We start from the raw sequence: 20,478 nt of genomic DNA on the forward strand, positions 1-20,478 counted from the left end.
ACATCAAAAATGTTTTGTTAAACAGTGAAGATTCTGGGAGCTATCTCCATAATGCATATATCTGGACTGGCAGGTTAGATAAAGATGTTAATGGGTAAAATGGCTCCTAAATAGGGCAAATGTTGGACTCTGTGGAATGTGTGCATGTTCTTTTTTTTAAATTGTTCTAAGATTATATTTTACTCCTTTCAAGCATTTGGAGTTGCCTCATCCCAACATTAGTAAACTGTGAAGTTCAGAGGATTCTCTCTGCTGTAGATGTCTTAAAATAGGAATTTTTATTTCTTCTCTCATTCTAGATTTATGCAGGTAGACACAGGCCAGCAGTAGACAGACTCTGTCTTGGCGTTCGTCCTGGAGAGGTGGGTCATTCAATAGCTCTACATTACACTTCATAGATCGGTTCCTATGTCGTGATCCCCTTGATTTTCAAGATGGAAATACTTAAGAATGTGATAAATTTTATAATTTAGTGCTTTGGTCTCCTGGGAGTGAATGGTGCTGGCAAGACGACAACCTTCAAAATGCTGACTGGGGATACTGATGTGACATCTGGAGATGCTGTGGTGGCTGGCAACAGGTAAGCTCTTTAAAAACACCACAACACTGCCCAGTTACCAATTTCCACACCACAGAAGCCATTGCTATAGCTGGCACTCACTGGCAACCCATTTTGACAGTCTCAATGGATACAGAGGGTGAGAAGACTGGGCAGTGGAGTGATTTGTATTGCCATTGCCCTGGCTGTGTCTGTTCTGTGGATAAATAGAGGGCTTCACCCTGAGTCAAATCAGTTAGGAGTCCAGCAAAATGAAGCAGCAAGCAGCAATATTTGAAACATTCCTAACTCCTGTTGTTCTGTTCAGTGGAGACAGCTGCTTGCAAGATCCTAGGACAGGTTAGACTGAAAAAGGAACAAAGCCTGATACAGGGACTTGCTGAATGTTTTTTGTTGTGGAATTGATTTTGTGTTACATTAATTAGTCACAGACCTTCTAATTGCTAGAGATGAGACTGAGCAACAAAACTCAACCAGATTTCGAGCTCTACTAGGTATGTGGGTATTCAGATCTGGATGGGATCCCAGTTCCAGCACCCTTTAAAGACCTCTCGGGGTATTTAGATCTGGGGGTAGAGGCCCATCTCTGGCGATTTCTAGCTGTGCTGCTTAAATTGCATTGGGTTGATGCTGTGAATGGATATTTCATGATCTGGTGGTTTGAATGTTTCAGTGTGCTGTAGAGCTCTCTCTTTCCATGGAGTGCCATGGCTCTTTATGAATGTTTGATGTTTAATGCTTCAGCCCATCGTGTGTGTGGACTGTAGCTCACAAATGGCAGAAGCTGACAGTATTTCAGACCACAAAAAATTATCTGTTTTATTTCGCTTCTCCTTCCATTTCCTCCCTACCCAGAAGCAATGTCAGCATTGTTTCCTACTTACTTACACTCAAGGGTGCATGCTGAGATTAAACTGCCTGATTTGTTATCTAGAAATAAACACCATTAGCAAAATATAGTTTGCTGAGCGGTTGCTTGAACAGGGCTCACTTTACTCGCCTTTAACTTCGGCTTACACAACATGATGTAACTGCAGCAGAAAAAATAGGGGAGGGGAAATTGCTTTACACCCTTAGTAGGGATGAGTAGGCCTTATTCACTGCACTCCAACCACCACCCTAGAGCATCTATTCTATAGCTGAACATTTAGCAAGGTCTTCCACTGGGAAATTCATTGCTAGGTTGGTTTCAATAATTAGGGAGCTGTTGCCCACGGTAGAAAGGACATCCGTTTCTTTATCCGAGACCTAGCGATTAGCATTTCTACTGTCAATGAACTTTGCTTTTTCCTTCTTTCTCCAGCATATCAACCCACATCTCTGATGTCCATCAAAACATGGGCTATTGCCCTCAATATGATGCCATTGATGACCTGCTCACAGGCCGGGAACACCTCCGTCTCTATGCACGCCTGCGAGGGGTTCCTGCGAAGGAAATTGAGAGGGTAAGAACAATCTCTTCTTCATCAGCTTTCTTGGTTACAATAAATATTTTAGATGTTTGATTGGGCCCCTCTAATACCCTGGGCAATAACTGTAGCTTGTTGAGGAGCTGGCAAATTTATAGCTGGGGCTGGTTTACAGTTTGGCCCTGAGAACCAGAATTTCATCCATCATCACAAACAGTTATGCTCACTGACGGATTCACCCTAGTTCCTATTCTGAAATGTATGTGCTAAAACATGAGGCTTTGCTATGGCTCTGCCTACAAGTGGAAAGTGTGTGGCTGTCACCAGCTATGTGTGCAGGTCACTATCTGGTGTGCGAAAGAAGAATGGCGTCTCTCTCCAACAGGTTGCTGACTGGGGGATTCAGAAGCTGGGCCTCCAGATGTATGCAGACCAGCTGGCAGGCACATACAGTGGTGGTAACAAGCGCAAACTCTCCACTGCCATTGCTCTGATAGGCTGCCCTCCTCTCGTCCTGCTAGTAAGTGTCACGGTAACGTAGCTCTGTGATAATGCAACGTTGTATTTCATAAAGTTCTTTCCCTAGTCAGGAATTCTGCATGTTAGCAATAAGGAGCTGATCCAGAGAGGTGCTGTGTGCCCTCAAGTCAATGGCACTCTCAGTTGTTTGATTTCAGTGGGAGGCAGGGATGCTCCACACATCATGGGATCGGACCCTACATAACTACCAAAGGAAAACTTTTCAACAGAGATGGCTTAAGTTAAAATATAGGATCGAAACACCTCTGAATTTAGGGAAAGTTCAAGTCTCTGTTGTCTCTCAGAGCCACCTCTGTTTTTTAATGGAGAATGGACAAGTCAGAGAACAACCATTACTATCAGAAGAACATATCTGGCTGTGTATGGGCCATACCCGACTAATAGTGCCATCTGATGTACCCAGCAAAACAAAAGTGTGGGTGGAGCATAGCTAGTCTCTTCCAGCAACAGTATTTTTGGAATAAAACATGCAAATAACATTGCAATTATTCCTTAAATTATAATGTTAGAGTAACACATGTTTCCAATTGTTTGTATTGGCAGCAACAATTTCACTCAAATGCCATTACTGTAAAATGTAGACTCCACTGACTGATTTTGAACGTCTATGTCATGTATGCACTATCCACTTTACAGTAACATGCCCTGCTGGGTGCAATGCCCTGCACCCCCTTCCTGAGAGCTATGCCCTTCACAGAGCGCACTGTTTTCCTATCTGCATTTTGCTACTCAAAAAAAAATAATAATAATAATAATAATTCTAAGGAATCTAAACCTAAAGCCTTGTACGTGTTTTGTTTTGGTTTTTTTTAAATCAAAATCACTGATTATAATTAATATTGTCCTTTCAGGATGAACCCACTACAGGGATGGACCCTCAGTCCCGACGCTTCTTATGGAACTCTATTGTCAGCGTGATCAGAGAAGGGCGAGCTGTAGTTCTGACCTCACACAGGTAATGCACATCTTGCTTCATACAATCGGTGCTGGAGTCAAAGAAGGGCTGAAATCCCTGCTCTGATCCTGTCTTCTCTGTTTTATCAGCATGGAGGAATGTGAAGCTCTCTGTACTCGTCTAGCCATAATGGTGAAGGGGACCTTCAAATGTCTGGGCACTATTCAACATTTAAAATACAAGTAAGCTGAATATTTATATCACGGGTTGTTAAAGAATTGTCTGGTGATTATGGAGAAACTCAGGATACACCACAGCCTGTACTTCATGCAGAGTACAAGTTTAAATAAGCAGTGATTATGCAGCCATCTGGGTGTTAAGTAAGGTAGGAGCTAAACTGTGTTAATTAAATGTAATACACTGCCCACCCTATGAATGCAACTCTTCAATATGTAACACTATTAAGTTAGGCCCCTTTATCCTAATTTCAAATATGTTACAGACCAATTCTTCAGAATACACACAGATTCTTTCGTGTCCCAGAACATCTCAGAAGAGCTAGCTCTAGGTATCCCATTTCATACATTTCTGCAGAGACAACCTGTAGCGCTGGCTGGTGGGATGTGGGAGGACACAATTTCAAGGTTGGGGAGGGCACATGATCACGCCACACATTGTCTCTGGGCCCTTTCCCACTCCCCCTGCACCTCTCACACCCGCTCCAAACCGGCACCACCTTGCCCCCACTCTCCTCACAGCTCCTTCCCCACTTACTTCTCCATCGCCGCCCTACTGCGGGCATGGCATAGGCTGGAGTGTGCTCCAGCCACCTGTTGGTAACTGCAGCGGCGGGTGAGAAAGGGGTGGAACTTAGAGGGTTCTCCATATCTCCTTTGGCGGAGCTGTGCTGCCAGCCCCATCTCTTCCATGCGCCAGGAGCTTCCTAGTGGGCCTCCGCAGGAGTGCGAGGTGCCAGGACCTTTCCAGGCACATCCCGCACAGCCCAACTCCCACCCTGGCAGAAATTTTAAGGGGCATGTGACCCTGCATGCCCCCCCCCATGTGTTGCCTCTGCATTTCTGTGTGTACAGTTAACTGCGGAGAGCTGATCTCCCCCAGTTGAGTAGTAAAACCATCTCTTCATAAAACAACCAACCCCATGTGTGTTTCTCAGATTTGGAGATGGATATGTTGTCACCATGAAAATCAAAGCACCTAAACCTGGCCTGCTTCCAGATCCAAGCCCAGCTGAGCATTTCATACAAGTCAACTTCCCAGGCAGTTTACAAAGAGAGAAACACTACAACATGTTGCAGTACCAGATTTGCTCCTCCTCACTGGCCAGGATCTTTCGGTTACTTATCTCCAACAGAGAAAAACTTAATATTGAAGAATATTCAGTCTCTCAAACGACTTTGGATCAGGTAGGTAAGAAAGCAGTAAAGTCATCAATGAGAAAATGTGGCTGGCAAAGAGAGGAAATGTAATGGGGATCTAGCAAAATCCAGAATAATTTAGGGTCTATAACTGTCTTGAGTGTCTATTAAATCAACCTTTGAAGGGCTTTATCTTATACCCCTTCCTCAGACAAAGCTCCCAGTGCCTTTAGGTAAAAGTGCAGGACTGGTTCTACACTAAAAGCCAGCAAAATGGGCCAGTACTTTTGGCAGCACGTCACTAGACGGCATCATGCCCAGCTGGTTGCTTTCACTAGTGGCATGGGTCTGTGTAGATAACACCTGCTATGCAGCTGTCACAGGGGCTGCCAGCAGGGTATACTCCCCACACACCCGTGACTGCTAGTGACCTCTGCACAGTACCTCTAGGATACTATATATTCTCCCTTTCCCCCCAGTGTGGTGCATGTTCTGTGAGCCTGGCCCCTACCTCAGCTGAAATAAAAGATGGATTTGGCCTCAGTAAAACATGTACACATATTCAGTACAGCATAAAGAAAAATGTGCAAACTCTGCTGATAGGCAAGGTCTCATTTCTGCACCTACCTCTGGGTTCTGCTTCACACCTCTTGACTACAGAGATGCTGATGTGATGCAAGCTGCAAGAGTAGTTCAACTGCCTGGTCTCTGGTGGGGGCTGGTTATATTTATCTGTTCTCCTCTCGCAGGTATTTGTGAACTTTGCTAAGCAACAGACAGAGGATGAGGAAATTCCTTTACACCCTCGTGCAGCTGGAGCCAGTCGAGAGGTGAAGGTGTCCCCGGCTTTTCCTCGACAGGCAGCTGCATAGAACTCTCCTGCAGCTGCTAACATCAAAAGCGTGTTAGCTCACAGATGTGCCATATCACAAGCTGTATGGAGAGTGAAGAAACTGCTCAGGGTGAAGTATTCAAATAATGCTTTGTACCTTTCCGAGTACAGTGTTCACAACTAACTAGCGACAGGAAACTTCTTCTGCCTTGGCTGGAGAGAGACATGCGGTTCACCCTGAAAGGGTCAAAGGCATGAACATGCTTGGTTTATAATAGAACCCGCCTGTCACACAAGGATCATTATATGCTGCAAAGAGAGACAACTCTTTCTTCCTTGCTGATACACAAGAAAGCATTAAAGACAATTTTCTACGCTCGACCTTTAAGATGGAAGGTTTAAAAAATTAACTGCTACCAGCAGCATCGGACATCTTCCCACTGCAGATCCAAAAGCAGAGAGAGCTGCCACCTCAGAAATGGGCACCCATCTTCTTATAATGCAAAGGATTGTGTCAGGCCAGGTCATAAGCGCTGACGGACAATACTCATGCTCAGAGGTTGCCTCACTGTAATGTCAGGCAATTATATGAGAGCTCCAGCCGCAAACAGAGAATCATCAGGAATGGGAGCATCAACCTAAATCTCACACCCAAGCAGAACCCTTTGACATTTGAAAAAGCATGGTGATTTTTGATAATGAAAGTAAATGCTTCCTGGTTCCAGAACCTTAGGTGAAAATTCCAAACAGGTTATTTTTTTTAAGAAGTATGTGTTCAATATTCAGTATTTCTGATCTGTCCCAAAGTAGGAAGTATTGACAATCTCACATGAGAAATCCTTTTCTCTTTGTGATCTCAGCTAACATCCAGGGCCTGATCCTGTCACCAGCTGGGGTGAAATTTTCCCTCTGTGCAGAACCCTCAGGGCTCAAGTGGGATGTAAGTGTTGCACACTCCTTCTGCTGGCCATCTATACAGAGGGGAATTTCAGCCTATGTGCAGTCCCCTTTGAAGTCAATGGGAAATCAGGCAACTGTGGCAGACAACAGCACCCCAGCATTTTTGGAGGATTATATGACTGCACCTTCAAACATTCTGAACTTGACACTGGTTTTCCCTCTAGCTCTCTTTCTGTTTCCCAGTTAAACTACTGGAGATAGCAGAATGAAAAATCATTCATATGATTTGCTTGGATTACTCACAGCACTAATCATTACATACTCTTAAGCCATTTGTTCAGTGGTAGCTTTGCTATGTAATAATGAACTCTGGGTTTATTTGATTTTTCTCCAGTGGATGTAACTTTCTATTTGACACAAGACCATTTTACTTTGGACTATATATTAGAAACTTCAGCAATCAGCTATAATACATCATCTTTTGTTGCCATAATTATTTTGACAGCACTCAAAACATAGGCTTGCCTTTATTGCATATTTTATCTTTACAAATAGTTGCAAAAATCTTTCTATAAGTCAGTTATAGGTAAATAAATCATCATGAAACAAAACAGTACATATATTTTCTCTTTGTAGATATATTCTAAAAGAGGTTCTTAAAAATATCATTAAGATAGGATTTGCAGTAGTTTCTTGAATAGATTTATAGAAAACTATCCAATTTATACTGAACATCTTGTGGAAAATAAAACATAGAAAGTTCAGTATGTAACTGATTCCTTCTCCCTGCTTTGCAAACAGGGACAGAACTATCATTTTGAGGACGGTCGGTCAGTGCATTTGCTTACAAAGTATATTAAAACTCTTCAGAGAACACTAAGATAAAACCTCTAAGTAAAAGTTTTTTGTATCGTAATGACTTGTTTTATGAAAACAGGTCAATTATCACAGCTACAGAAGATACTACATCTTCAAAATCCAGTCTACTAGCTAGTGAGAAATTTTTTGATAAAGGAGTTTTCTTGAAAGGGGATGTTCTATCCATAATGACTTGTTATTTCAGGTTGACGTGTCAAAGTGTGTGTTAGGGCGAATTCAGGCATCTGAGCTATTGCTCACCTCTTTATTCTGAGTACTTCTATTTCCCCCCTTTATAACTTCTTCATTTCCCCAGGAAGCACCCGTCCCCATTGCATTCTCTCTCCAATACAGGAAGGCAGTACATGCATCTACCTTTGGTTCAGCTGGCATTGTCAGCTGAGCTGATAATGACTCCAAGATCAATGGTGTGTCTCTTTTCCAATGTGGTTGATCAGCACTTCTGTGGAATGCTGTTCCCCAGGTTGGAGCTTCCTTGTGGCAAGGCTTCATGATCCACAAAAGCAATCAGGCCCATGCAGGAAGATACAACAGTTACTAATTGAAAGGATCTAGGCCAATTGGTTATAGTGAGCCTTAAACACCCTTGGCTGCCAATGAAGCAATAAAGTCATGGCAACCAATATGACTTTCTGAAAGTGCCCCTGAAATTTAGAAATATTAGGGAGCTGTAGCTTCCAGTTGTATAGAGTTTCCCACAGCAATGGAGATTCAACATGCAGCAGAGCTACTTCGGTTTAGTTATTTAAACTAATTCTCTCAGTTGCCAGCATGTCTGCCAATAAAAAGAACCCATCTGCTTGTCCTCCTGTAATTCCTCACAAGTATTCAAGCAATTCTTTCTTCTTACAATAAGAAAGGAATAATGGGCATCCTCAGACTTGGATAATCCTTGAATTCTTGTACGTAGGTGTAGTGTTTATCCTTTGCCCAAACTGTCATCTGAATGAAGCAAAGCAATGTGAACAATCCCACTATAAAAAAGGTATATATAAAAGAAACAATGTCAATGCCAGTGAAACAACATTCTCTTGTCCTGAGAACAAATCACCTAGTTGGGAGAAAGTCAAAACCTTACTTACCTGGGACACACTGAGTCATGATGGTGAAGCTAATCCAAGCCCCCACCTGTTATGGCCAAGAAAATTCAAAATATTTATGATGATAGTATTTGCATTTATACCTCTATTATCAACACATCCCTCCCTAAAGTAGGTAAACAACAAATCCTAGGTAACACAAAGCTATTTTTGGTATCAATTATTTTAATAAAGTCAATGGCATCCTGTTAATCCCAAACAAAAGCTCCCCATTTTTCATCATGGTTATTGTGTGTGTCATTTTGGACATAAGTTTCCTCTCTCCCTTGTCTCCACCTATTTTGTATTTGTTATTCCTAAATCAGTGCTTGTAATGGTGACATTCTGCAGCCCTGGAGGCAAATGTTGTTCTCATTTACACCAATGGAACTCTTCTGAAGTCAAGATTTTGTATCAGTCTGACTTCAGCAGGGCTGCATGGATTGAGGACGCAGGGTCAGACACTAGCTCCTGTGAAGAGCACCTGTACAAGGTCTATGTATCATTCACATACCATTTAAATCTTAATTTTCAGAGACTGAAGGGTGCATAGACCTCAGGCAGTCTTTCTGCACAGAAGTAAATTCCACCAAAGGTACATTCGGATGTCTGTTATGGGTTAACTGTTTGCAAGACTGAACCCAAAGTTTGGCAATATGGAATAGTCTTGCATATTTTTTATTCAAGTTTCTAGAGTTTCCTTATATGTTTATCTTAATACAGTAATCTGTAGATGTAATCTGCAAAACTTAAATTTTAGTGTGGTTTACTGATGAAAATATATACCTCGTATGTATAGTTAGGGCAGGATACAAAGAAAAACAGCCACGTGAAAGGATTCTTTGTTGGATAAGGGATCTTACGGATCTTGGATCCTACAGATTAAAAGAACCATAAAAAATAAATCACAGAACACTGACACTCCTATGGACCATCTAGTTTGCTATAAAGAATCCAAATCTGCCTATTGAAGAGATGGGCTAGATGGACTTGGGAAAACAGGGTCGCCACTGACCCCAAAGGAGGGATTAGGATCCCTGTCGGGAAGTGCTATGGGCATCATTAAGGCTTTCACCCAGTATTTGGCAGTACCATCCCTAACAGAAGGACCCTTGGGAAAGGTCATGGTGATGCTGACTGGCCAGCAGGTACTCATTCCCATAGGAGGCATCTGCACCATTTCCTAGACCTCAGAAATGAACAGCATTTCTACAGATTGCATTGTCACAAAACTGTGGATGCAGTTAGTTAGTAAATATTATGAGCCAGAGTCTATGCATTCCTTCCACAAAGAAGGGGCAAAGCACAAGGGAGCCACTCCCCTTAATTTCCAAGGACACACACCCCTTGTGTCCCAGGCAGCAGCCAGGCACATTACTGACCCCTGCACTCTCCACAGCACAGCTTCTGCTAGCACCCCCTGGAGCCCTAGTCAATCCAAAGCTCATGCCCACATTCCCCTTTTGAACCACCAATGCAGCTAACACAGGCCCATGCCCTAATGGCATAATCTTGCCCTAACTGCATTCGTTACATTCCCAAACCTCCTTTAGGGGCCAATCCTATGAGGTGCTGAGTACCCTCAGCTCTCACTGAGGCCAGCTGAGGGTGATCAAACCCTCACAGGAGGCTCTCTGCACCTTGCAGGATCAGGCCGATCATCAGTGTATTTCATTGCTGAAGTGCTGACTTAACTGCACAAAGATAGAGAACAAACTTTTACCATCTCTTCTCAGGTCACTGAGTGTAACATGTATAGAGAAATTTCCAGCTTCACATATCTGCAAGAAGCAGAATAAAATATAGTAAAGGAAAATGCTTCCCTTCTACTTATTCCTCTTCCCAATGCTAGTTCCTAGACAAATATTTTTAAATGGCCCCAATCCCCCATTGAAAAACAGACTAAATAACACAGAATTAAAAATGTATTTAGATCTTAATATATCTCGCAACAAGATTTCTGACAGCCAGTAAGGAAACGTCTATTCTACTTGTCTTTCCATACGCAAGAATCCATATCATACTCTTTGCATTTGTCAGCTTGCCAACTAGCAAGTGGTGACCAAGTCCCAGAGGTAAAATGCACTCCAGATTTGCTTCCAGCCAGACCATAACACCATGGAATAAAGTGGATCAAGCATGTGTTTCCTTTACCTTTTGACTGGGCTGATTTGTTTTAAAAAACTAATCGGGCAGTTTGGGTTTCTCAAAATCCCAAGGTATATTTGTGCAGCTCCATAAATACTGATATGCTGGTCCATAACTACTTGCTACTTCTTATAGCAAGGACTTGATGTGATTCACAAAGTTTCATTAACTAACTTTTCCACTTGATTTTAGGAAATGTTTTCCACCACCAGTTAGGTGAAAAATATATTGAAAAGGTCGTATATACAATTCTGGCCAGAGTAGAGCAGAAAACTGGTAATCAGAGCTCTCCTGAGTTTTATTCCCAACTCTGCACTTTTGCTAGCTAATCTTGTGAATGTCACGTTAGCCTCTGTGGCTCAAATTATCCATCTGTAAAATGGGGATAACAATCTAACCCACAGAACATTTCACATTTGAAAAGTGTTATGAGATCCTCCAATCATTAACACTATAGAAATTCTTCTTCTTCTCTTCATGCAGAGACAGGTTACATCTGCATTTGAGAGAATGGATGCTTCCTAAGAGAAGCAAATGTTAGTATAGCAAGGAAATAAAATAGTCCTAGAGAAGTGCATGAAAGGACACTTTCAGGATTCTGTTTCCTGAGGAATTCTGTCAGAATATATGGAAAGCCAACAAGATGAAACCCTTGCCCTGAAAATTAACACTTGCATTATTCTGTAGTAGGTCAGCTGGTGGCTACTTATGAACTACTGGGTATTCTCAACACTTGATAACCTGAACAAATTTTAACACAGTCTTAGATACTGATAATGCCAGGATCACTGTGATGAATATGGTTGAGTGTGCCTCTCCGCATACAAGTTATCTAGTTTCTGCAGATTAAACAGCCCAATCATGAAATTCTTACTCAACTAAAACTTTCCCTGAAGTCCAGGTTCAGGTCAAAACTGACAGCTTCGTCTCTGACTTAAGATGATCAGTCTTAGTTCTATGTCCTGAGCTTTCGAGCAGTAAATCCTGTCCCACCCCTACTCACACAATATAATAAATAATAAAGAAAAGTATTTAATGTTATTTTATAAAAAAAAAAAGCAACAGCCATACCAGAAACATGATCACAGCAAAATTTATCTGTTTTTGTCCATAGGCTAGAAAACAAAATGTTTAAAAAAGTGGATAGTTAGCACTCAGATACACCCAAGTAAAGGTTCAAATCATTCTGAGGGCCATTTTGGTACTTACAAGGAGGTGTATAAAGAGGATGATTGATGTAATAAGCAAGCCAACCTGCAAATCCCCAGTAATAGAAGCAGTTCTGGAAAAAAAAGTAATTTTCTTTCTTTTAATTTTTATAGCATAAAAATATCAACTGCCCTCTGTGTGAAGGGAAAACAATACAGTCACCTAGACTAGTGAGTGCCACAGGAAATAGTGATAATGGTCACTTGGGGACAGATCTTGCAAGTTGCAGATAATGCAACAAAAACGACAATGTAAGTGTGGTAGAGTGGGAGAGAAAGAACAGGAAAAGACAACAGTAAATAGGCAGGAAGTGTTGCTCTTGGAGTGAGATTTTTTCCCCCTCAGAGCATACAGGCTTGTTTGGCCTAGAAACTGCTTTTGAAAATGTAGCCCAAAGAGTTGACGCTAAATGAGTCTTTTACCTGGGAAGCCATTCTGCTTCACAGCACACAGATCGGAGGTGAGGAATCATAAGAACCAACTACTAGGGGAGGGAGGACTTATTTTGCCATATATAGAAACATCATGCGTTCTAAATGGTGAACTCTGACCCAGCTCCCTCCTTCCCGCCTTCTAATCTCCTTGTCCCAGATCAGAGCCCTTCCCTCACTCTTCACCTCAAACTCTCTTATCATCTTCCTTTCCCTCCCACATACAAGCATGCTTTAATCCTCCTTATTTTAAACACCTACCTTTGACCCTACCTATGTACTCCTCAAACTATAGCCCAACCTCTCTTCTCCCCTTCACCTCCAAACTCACTGAATGTGTTGTCTGCAACTACTTGCTGAGTTCCTTTCTTTTAATTCTGTTCTTGACCTTCTCCAGTTCAGCTACCACCCTGTCCACGCCACTGAAACTGTTCTCACTACATTCTCTAGTGATCTATTACTGGCTAGATTCAGGGCTTACACTCTAGCATTATCATCTTTAGCCTTTTGGCAGCTTTTGCAATGCCGGTTTCTTCCTACTTGAAATTTTGTCCTTTGTTGGTTTTCATGGCTCTGTTCTTTCGTGGTGGTTCTCCTCCTATCTTTTCAATTGCTCTTTCAGTGTCTTCTTTGCCAGGTTCCTTTTCCCCTGGGTATCTATCCTTGGCCCTCTCCTCCACTCCTATATTCTTGCTCTAAGTGCTCTCCTCTGCAAAGAAGGCTTTAACTACCATCTTCATGCTGATGACTCATAAGTCTACCTCTCTATGGATGCACTCTCTCTTCACTAAATCTAGTATCTCAACCTGTCTTTCTGACATCTTTATCCAATCATCACCTTAAACTCAACGTGGCCAACTCAACTCCTTATCTTCCTTCCCTCACACCTCCTCCCCATCCGTAACCTGGGTGTCACCTATGACTTGGCTCTCTCACAGGATGCACATATTCAGGACATTTCTAAATCCTTCCACTCTTTTCTTACACAACATCTCCAAAATCCAGCCTTTGCTCCCTGCCCACAGCAAAACTCATCCAAGCCTTCATCGCTTCATGTCTTGACTACTACAAGCTCCTTTCTCTGGCTTTGACTACTGCAGCCATACACTCTGCAAATTTATTCAGAAATTCAGAATGCTGCAGTTGTTAAAATCATCTAGCTCATTGTTTTCACCACATCAGCCCCTTCTTTGAGTCCCTCACTAGCTCCCCCTTTACCTCTGCATCAAATACAAGCTTCTTGTCCTTACCTTTAAGGCTCCTCATAACTTAGTCCTGTCCTGCCTAGCTGATTTAGTATCCTATTGTGACACTGACTCGTGCCTTTGCTCTGCCAGAGTTCCCAACCAGTACAGCCCACCAGTCAGCTTCTCCCTTGAAGGCCTCATCATTTTCTCCCAGGTTGCCCCTTAAGCTTTAAGAAAAACTCCCTGATAAAAATCCAAACAGCCACTACTTTATCCTCTTTCAAAGTCCACCTTAACAGTGGCCTCTTCTGTGACACCTACAAAACCCAGCCTGCTGATCATGGCTAGGCCGGTGACAAGCTGTGACTATTCCTCTTTTCCTATTCCTTTCCTCCCTTCATCTAAACCCAATCAAAAAAGCAAACTACAATACATGTAACTAACAAATGTTCTGTGTGAGCTCTTCCTCAGATTAATTTACCTGCATGTTGTATCCCCATTCCCTACCGTTTAGCGGTTTTGTGTCTAGATTTTAAGCACCTCTGGTCAGGGCTTGTATCTTTTCTATGTTGGTACCAAGCCCAGGACAATCCTCATAGGGGCCTTTGGGAGCTACCATAATATTAATATTTACAAATAATACAATATAAAACATATGGGAGCACAGCCAAGTGAAGGCAGTATCACTCATGTCAACAATTATTTATCTTTTATAAAAATGTAGTAACTAAAGTTTGAGCTGAGTTCTACATTTAGAATTGTAGAATTCAAATGTGAACTTCTATTCTAAATTTAGCATTCGTAGGTCAGAATGTCTGTACTAACATTTTATTGAAGGTCAATAAATTATCGACAAAATGTGAGCTTGGCTGCAATTATTTTTATTCCCTCAGTTGTCCTCAGTTGTTAGGTATTACTTTCAAATAAGAGTCTTTCTCTGCATATGTGATATACTGGGTTAGTGCACATCATTGTCTTCCTGAAGTGACTGGCTCCATCAAGGATAGGAACCTGTCACTATATAGCAGCTAGAGTTATTCTTTGCTAAAGTGGCAAGAGATTGTGCTGTTCGCTGAAATTTCCAAATTCAATCCCTGCTGCCAACAATGATGTCTGTATATAGGCAGTTACGTGGCTCAGTCCACATAACTCTAGCTTTTATTTAATTAGAAAATCATGGTTTTAAATTTTGACACCAGAAAAATAATGGTTTAAAGCAAGAGGAAAAATGTTTTAGGATGTTCAAAATCACAGGGCCAACTTCTCTGCTGGCATAAGAGCACAAAATTGATGGAGTTATATCACAGAAGAATTTGGTCCCTAATTTTGTTTATTTCTCGAAGTTTCACAAAACACCAATGAGTTTTCCTAGCCCTACTATGGGCCTGTTACAGCTTCCACTTAAGTCAACAAAGTTATGTACAAACTGCTAAAAACCCCAAGTGTTTTCACTAATTAGCACAATGGCTTTTAAAAAAATGACTTCCCAAATAGCCTTTTTGAAGTTTAATGTTTTTAATTGCATAGAACAGCAATACAAAATTTAAAACAGCAATAAAAAAGCGTGAAAAATGAACATTTTAAAAATTCTACACTCATGCAACACACAGCCTGATCCTGAATGATGATGAATGTTAATAAACTGCATGATGTTTTCCCCTTGACTTTAACTGTTTATGGTATTTTACAGGATTTAACTGTGAGTTACAGATTTAAGGAATTATGCCACCAATCTGAAAATCTAACCCTTCAATCCAAAATTTATGCAGATTTAACCTACGCACCAGTGGGCAGAGGTGGAGGGGCAGTGGGCAGAGGTGGAGGGGGATGAGTGGTAAGACTTATAGCTCCTTTTATACCCAAAATATAGTTTTTCAATTATTTGAAGTAGCTAAGGCCTACTCTAAGAAACTAGTGACATGTTTTTACCTACTACCATTCCAAGAGTTTCCCAGCTAGACTTGCTAGAGCCCAAAGGTAAACTCCTATGTGGTGGTGCCATTATACCTTGCCAGAAACTGCTCTGAGCTGCTGATTGAGAAAGATGTTAGCAGCAAAACTGAACCCAACCTGTAAAGAAAAAGCAGAGGCTGATGTATGGAGGAAGATTTCGAAGAAAGGCCATCCTGGCTTTAAGAAGAGAGAGACTCCTCCATAGGGACTGAATGAGTAGACGGAGTGGGTAATTGTGGTGAAGTTAAGACTTTGGGGAAAAGTGGAGGAGACTGAAGCATTGGGGCCAGAGAAGAAAAGAAGAGCACAAGAATCAAGATGCTCTCACTACAAGCCAGTCAGTTAATGGAAAAAACAGCTCGGCGGAGTAGTCATCCTAAAGTAACCAGATTGTTAATTTGTTAACGTGAGTTTCAAATGCAGCACAATCTGTTTGGTCCAAAAGTCTTTCTTTAAAAATGAATGAGAAGGGTAATAACCCCTATATCTTACATAGACTGTCTTGGCAGCCACAGAAATCAATGGAAGGCAAATCCATGGTTAGCTGAAAGTCCAGGTCTTCCAGGAAGTTATTTTTCATATAGAAGAGAGCTATGTTACTTGGGCTCTGCTTATTAAATGTAGAGAGAAAGGAGAGTAACAAGATAGCCATTACTCACAGATATATTATGAAACCGCATTTCTAGCAGTAATGCCCAAAGAGGTTGTGTGTCTGAAATCAGCATCTTAGCATCCGCAAGCCAGACTTGCTGAATGTAAAACATCTGACAACGTGGATTGTGGTTGCTTTCACAGCTTCAGAATGAATGTCAGTATCATTTTTTCTAGAGTTGTTGTTTATATTACAGTAGAGCCCAGAGGCCTCAATCAGGAGTGAGGCCCCATTGTGCAAAGTATTGTACAAACACATAACAGGCCAGTCCCTACCACAAGTTTACAGACCAGACAGACAAATGGTGGGCCAAGAGAGCATGATTCTGTTATAGATAATGGAACTGAGGCACAGAGGTTGTGACTTCCCCAAAGCCTTACAGAAAATGTGCCACAGAACCAGACTCCAATTTTTGAGTACCAGTCCAGCACCCAAACCACAAAACCATTGTTTCTCTCTATTCATTATTTTATTAAAATATCACCCAAAACACATTAGGTGCGGAACAGACTTATGGGGAAAACAGCCTCTGCACTGAAGGGCTCAGACTGTTAAAATGGAATCTTACAAGGAAATTCTTCCATAAATCTGGGACTTGCTATGAGCTGAATCATATGCCTATGGATTTTAGTGCAGCAAAAAATCCCATGTTCCTGGTAAAGCCTTATCTAAACATTGGATCAGATCCCAACTATTAATGCTGTAATTAATGTGAGCAATCAAAGTATATGATTTACTACAAAAACTTAAAAGTACAGTTTTAAGGAAAGACTCCTAAAATAAGTGGGATTTGCCACAGCTGAAACCAATATCAGTCATCAAAACTGGCAGCATACAACTTACTCCTCAGCAAATGACACTGCTTAGTTCTAATGAAGTAACAACTTTTTAAGGGTATATGCAGTGCTACCAGGCGGAGCATTGTTTGTACCATGTAATGTTTTTACTTGACTCCTGCTAGGAATGAGTAGAAACTTCATGGATGGGACATGTCCGTTCCCATTTTAATTACACCTGTATCCTTTCTTTTTAAAAAAGCATTTGCTCATATCCTCCATGTCCCAGAGAGCACAATAAAGCATTAAAAAAATCCAAAGGTAAGGGTCTCCCAGCCAACAGGATGGATGGAAACCCTCCTTCCCTCTCAGAAATATCTAGTCCCAACCCCTCTAATTCCTGTTTTCAGGGACTTGATTGTCGCTCATTAAATTAAAATGATTGACTTCTCCTAGAGGACAAACAAGTGACAGCCCCTATATGGACAATAATGTACCTAAAATAGAAGGCCTTTTCTACCACCTATATTTGAGTGCTTGTGAAAAATGTGTAGACTAAAAGATATGTAACATATATAATAAATATTAAGCCATATCTATGGCTCCAAAGTTAAGGCTGAGCTGAGCTTTCCTTTTAGTTTGGAGTGTAACAAATTGTCTCCTAAATAGGAATTAAAAAAAAAAAACTGGGCCTAATATAAAAATCACACACATCATGATAGAGGAATGATGGAATTTTAGTGAAAGTTTACAAAGAGTTATTTGGATGTTCTAAAGGTATTAAAATTTGCTCCATTTTGAATTTGGGGGGAGTCGGACATTTCTTTGGTTCCGCCAGCTCACAAAATGGTTTGTTGGTGACCTTAATTTTCCATATAGTTAAAGCTCCTTGAAAATTTGTACACCTACTCCCTTCTCCTCCCACAAAATATAAGTAATAAGGCACAGTCAGCCCAGATCCTCAAAGGGAGGTAGACACCTAAATATCTTTAAGGGTCTGGGCCGATGGGTCTTTCATCAACTTGATCACTTTGTGGTATGTTTATATCCCTTTCCCCCAGTTTAAATGAGGAACTGTCTTTGCAGCTCAGGAAGAGCTTTCCACACATCTGTGATGGCATTGAAGAAAGGACAGAAATGGCTATGGGAGAAAAAAAAAGAGAGGGTGTTGAGGTTGGTAAAGTTAATGGGGATTAGAGTTGGGTAAAATTGTTCCTGTGAAATGTTTTTCACCAAGAAATGCAGATTCAGGCTGACCAAAACTTGTTGCAAATTCATGTTGAACTTGCTGAATAGTTTCAGTCAAAACAAATATTTTAAAATAGTTTTTTAAAAGAATCAAAATGTTGGATTTTGACATTTTCAAAATGTTTCAATTTTTCAATTCAAAGTTATGTTTCATTCTGAAATTTACCTAAATTTTATTTTTTTAAAAAGCTTTTAAATGAAATGTTTCATTTGACCAGAAACTTCAAAAAGTTTTTTTTGTTTGTTTGTTTGTTTTTTTGTGCTGATAATTTTGAAAAATTTTCATTAAGGGTCAACCAGATGTGAATTTCTTCATCACAAATAACTCCATTAAAGTCAACAGAATTACACCAGAGCAAGTGAGAGGCAAATTAGGCCCAAGGACAGATAAGTAGGGAGAGGCATGATTTTGTAGGAACTTGAGGATGAAGACAAGTAGCATGATCTTGATGTGGTAGAGAAGGAGGAGCAATTCAAAGGCCCTAGACAGAATGACTGGCAAGGATAAGGGTTTTAGCAGCTGTATTTTGTATGGACTGGAGTGGTGCAATAGGGGTGTCAAACCCCAGTGAGAAGTGATGATTTAATGCATTGTATGAATTCATTTTAAAGACAGTAGAACCTCAGAGTTATGAACACCAGAGTTACAAACTGACCAATCAACTACACACCTCATTTGGAATTGGAAGTATGCAATCAGGAGGCAGCAGAAACACATATACACAAAAAGCAAATACAGTACAGCACTGTTACGCGTAAACTACTTAAAAAATAAAGGGAAAGTAGCATTTTTCTTCTGCATAGTAAAATGTCAAAGCTGTATTAAGCCAATTTTCAGTTGAAAGAATAATCATAACATTTTGTTCAGTTACCAACATTTCAGAGTTATGAACAACCTCCATTCCCGAGATGTTCATAACTGTGAGGGTTTACTGTAATTACCCTGCTTTCACATATGTAATGTTATTAATGTAAAATAGCTACCACTGTGTCCAGAGCAGACTTTTCTAAGTGAGCTACTGGCCTGTTAGAAACTTGTGCACAATCTCTGCTTAGGAAAGTGATGAAAATAAATCTGTGCAAAGAAAATTCCCGAGGACTGCCAGTGCCCAGTTCATGCGGCTAGCTGAATATTTAGGACCCTTTTCCCATTTACGGAGCACAAAACTAACACTAATTACTCGCATGGAATCAGATGATCAATAGTGTAATAACAAAGACAGGACTATTGGTAGGGTGTAAAAATGAAACTAGAGCCTTCTAGTTCCCAGGTGAGAGTACCACTACCTTAAGATGCAGATGTATTTTAAAGGGGGGGTATTCTATACACAAAATATTAAATACTGTAAAACAGGGCTATTAGGATATGCCATAATCTGCTATTCTCCAGATTCTGTATAACATTGTTTTAAAATAGAGTATTCTGCTGCCAACATTTTTTTAAATAGCTGTCGTTACTGCATAACCATGCAGTATATCATACCACATTACAGGCAGGCAGCCAACAGAGGGAGAACAAGTGAGTCTCTGCTCCCAGAACAGTGCTGTTGCTAGGTTGTGCTCATGACAGGAAGGAAACACAGAACAGCCATGGTGCTTTTTGCTACACAAAGAAGCAAAAGCAAATTAATAATTGTCATTTTCCACTTGGCAATGTTAAGGAGAGAAATGAGTCTATGATGCTATTAGAAAAAACAGATTTAAAATATTTTGAAAACCTCTAGTTGTGTACTAGATTGTTCCTCCTTAAAATATAACAGTGCTTCTGAAATCCTCCCACCCAAGAGAGCTAGCAGGTTAAAAAGGGAATGAATATTGAAGGTATTAAATCTTAAAAGAGCAATGGGAAAACTCAGACAAAAATTATAATGGCTGGGTGGCACGTAGATTACAATGGTAAGGTTATTACAAGAGATCTTGTAAAAGAAATACAGCTTTACGCGCAAGAGCTGCTGTCTGTTACCACAAACACCACACCAAAACACTGCTAATGAAGCAGTACAGGAAGTGGCCAGATTGTATTAACTAGAGGGCTGTAGGTAGATTTTGGTCACAATTTACCTTAATAATACTCTTCAGTGGCATAGTCCCATGGGAGAACCGATGAATAAATATTGTTTCAATCAACCTTTTGATGTAGTGGAAAGAATGGCAGATACATGCCAAGCTAGAAACAGCAAGACAAAAGCATTTAAAAATGCTAAAGAAACAAGTGTGGCAAGATATTTGCAATAAAAATGTGATGCTTACAAAAATATTGCTCGAGGCTCATAACAGAACTTACTTAACCACTGGATGTGGGCTTGATGTAAGCCTGTCATCCAGGCCATAGACAAAAGGCATGCGAAAATAAAACAGAAAATAGATGAACAATGGACCTGCATTTTCTGTCAAAAATACCTGGG

The 20,478-nt window shown here is 40.8% G+C and overlaps 2 protein-coding genes across 2 annotated transcripts in view; one reads left to right on the plus strand and one right to left on the minus strand.

Annotated features, from left to right (window-relative positions):
• Positions 1 to 5,651, plus strand: part of ABCA4 (ATP binding cassette subfamily A member 4) — a 96,008-nt gene extending 90,357 nt beyond the window's left edge. Inside the window, exons 42-49 of the mRNA XM_067538276.1 lie at positions 300 to 362; positions 474 to 580; positions 1,863 to 2,004; positions 2,354 to 2,488; positions 3,360 to 3,463; positions 3,553 to 3,645; positions 4,578 to 4,827; positions 5,529 to 5,651. Of these exons, the coding sequence (XP_067394377.1) occupies positions 300 to 362; positions 474 to 580; positions 1,863 to 2,004; positions 2,354 to 2,488; positions 3,360 to 3,463; positions 3,553 to 3,645; positions 4,578 to 4,827; positions 5,529 to 5,651 (1,017 nt within the window). The remainder of the gene's footprint in view (positions 1 to 299; positions 363 to 473; positions 581 to 1,862; positions 2,005 to 2,353; positions 2,489 to 3,359; positions 3,464 to 3,552; positions 3,646 to 4,577; positions 4,828 to 5,528) is intronic.
• Positions 5,652 to 6,925: 1,274 nt separating this feature from the next.
• LOC137146858 (very-long-chain enoyl-CoA reductase-like) overlaps positions 6,926 to 20,478 on the minus strand; it is a 33,404-nt gene continuing 19,851 nt past the window's right edge. Inside the window, exons 6-13 of the mRNA XM_067538439.1 lie at positions 20,358 to 20,473; positions 20,135 to 20,240; positions 11,827 to 11,899; positions 11,689 to 11,732; positions 10,193 to 10,250; positions 9,256 to 9,344; positions 8,473 to 8,518; positions 6,926 to 8,364 (exon numbers count right to left, since the gene is read on the minus strand). Of these exons, the coding sequence (XP_067394540.1) occupies positions 8,237 to 8,364; positions 8,473 to 8,518; positions 9,256 to 9,344; positions 10,193 to 10,250; positions 11,689 to 11,732; positions 11,827 to 11,899; positions 20,135 to 20,240; positions 20,358 to 20,473 (660 nt within the window). The 3' untranslated portion in view covers positions 6,926 to 8,236. The remainder of the gene's footprint in view (positions 8,365 to 8,472; positions 8,519 to 9,255; positions 9,345 to 10,192; positions 10,251 to 11,688; positions 11,733 to 11,826; positions 11,900 to 20,134; positions 20,241 to 20,357; positions 20,474 to 20,478) is intronic.

This window comes from Emydura macquarii, unplaced genomic scaffold, assembly GCF_026122565.2.
Source record: "Emydura macquarii macquarii isolate MOO-44397 ecotype Brisbane River unplaced genomic scaffold, CSIRO-AGI_Emac_v2 contig_480, whole genome shotgun sequence".
Taxonomy (NCBI): domain Eukaryota; kingdom Metazoa; phylum Chordata; order Testudines; family Chelidae; genus Emydura; species Emydura macquarii.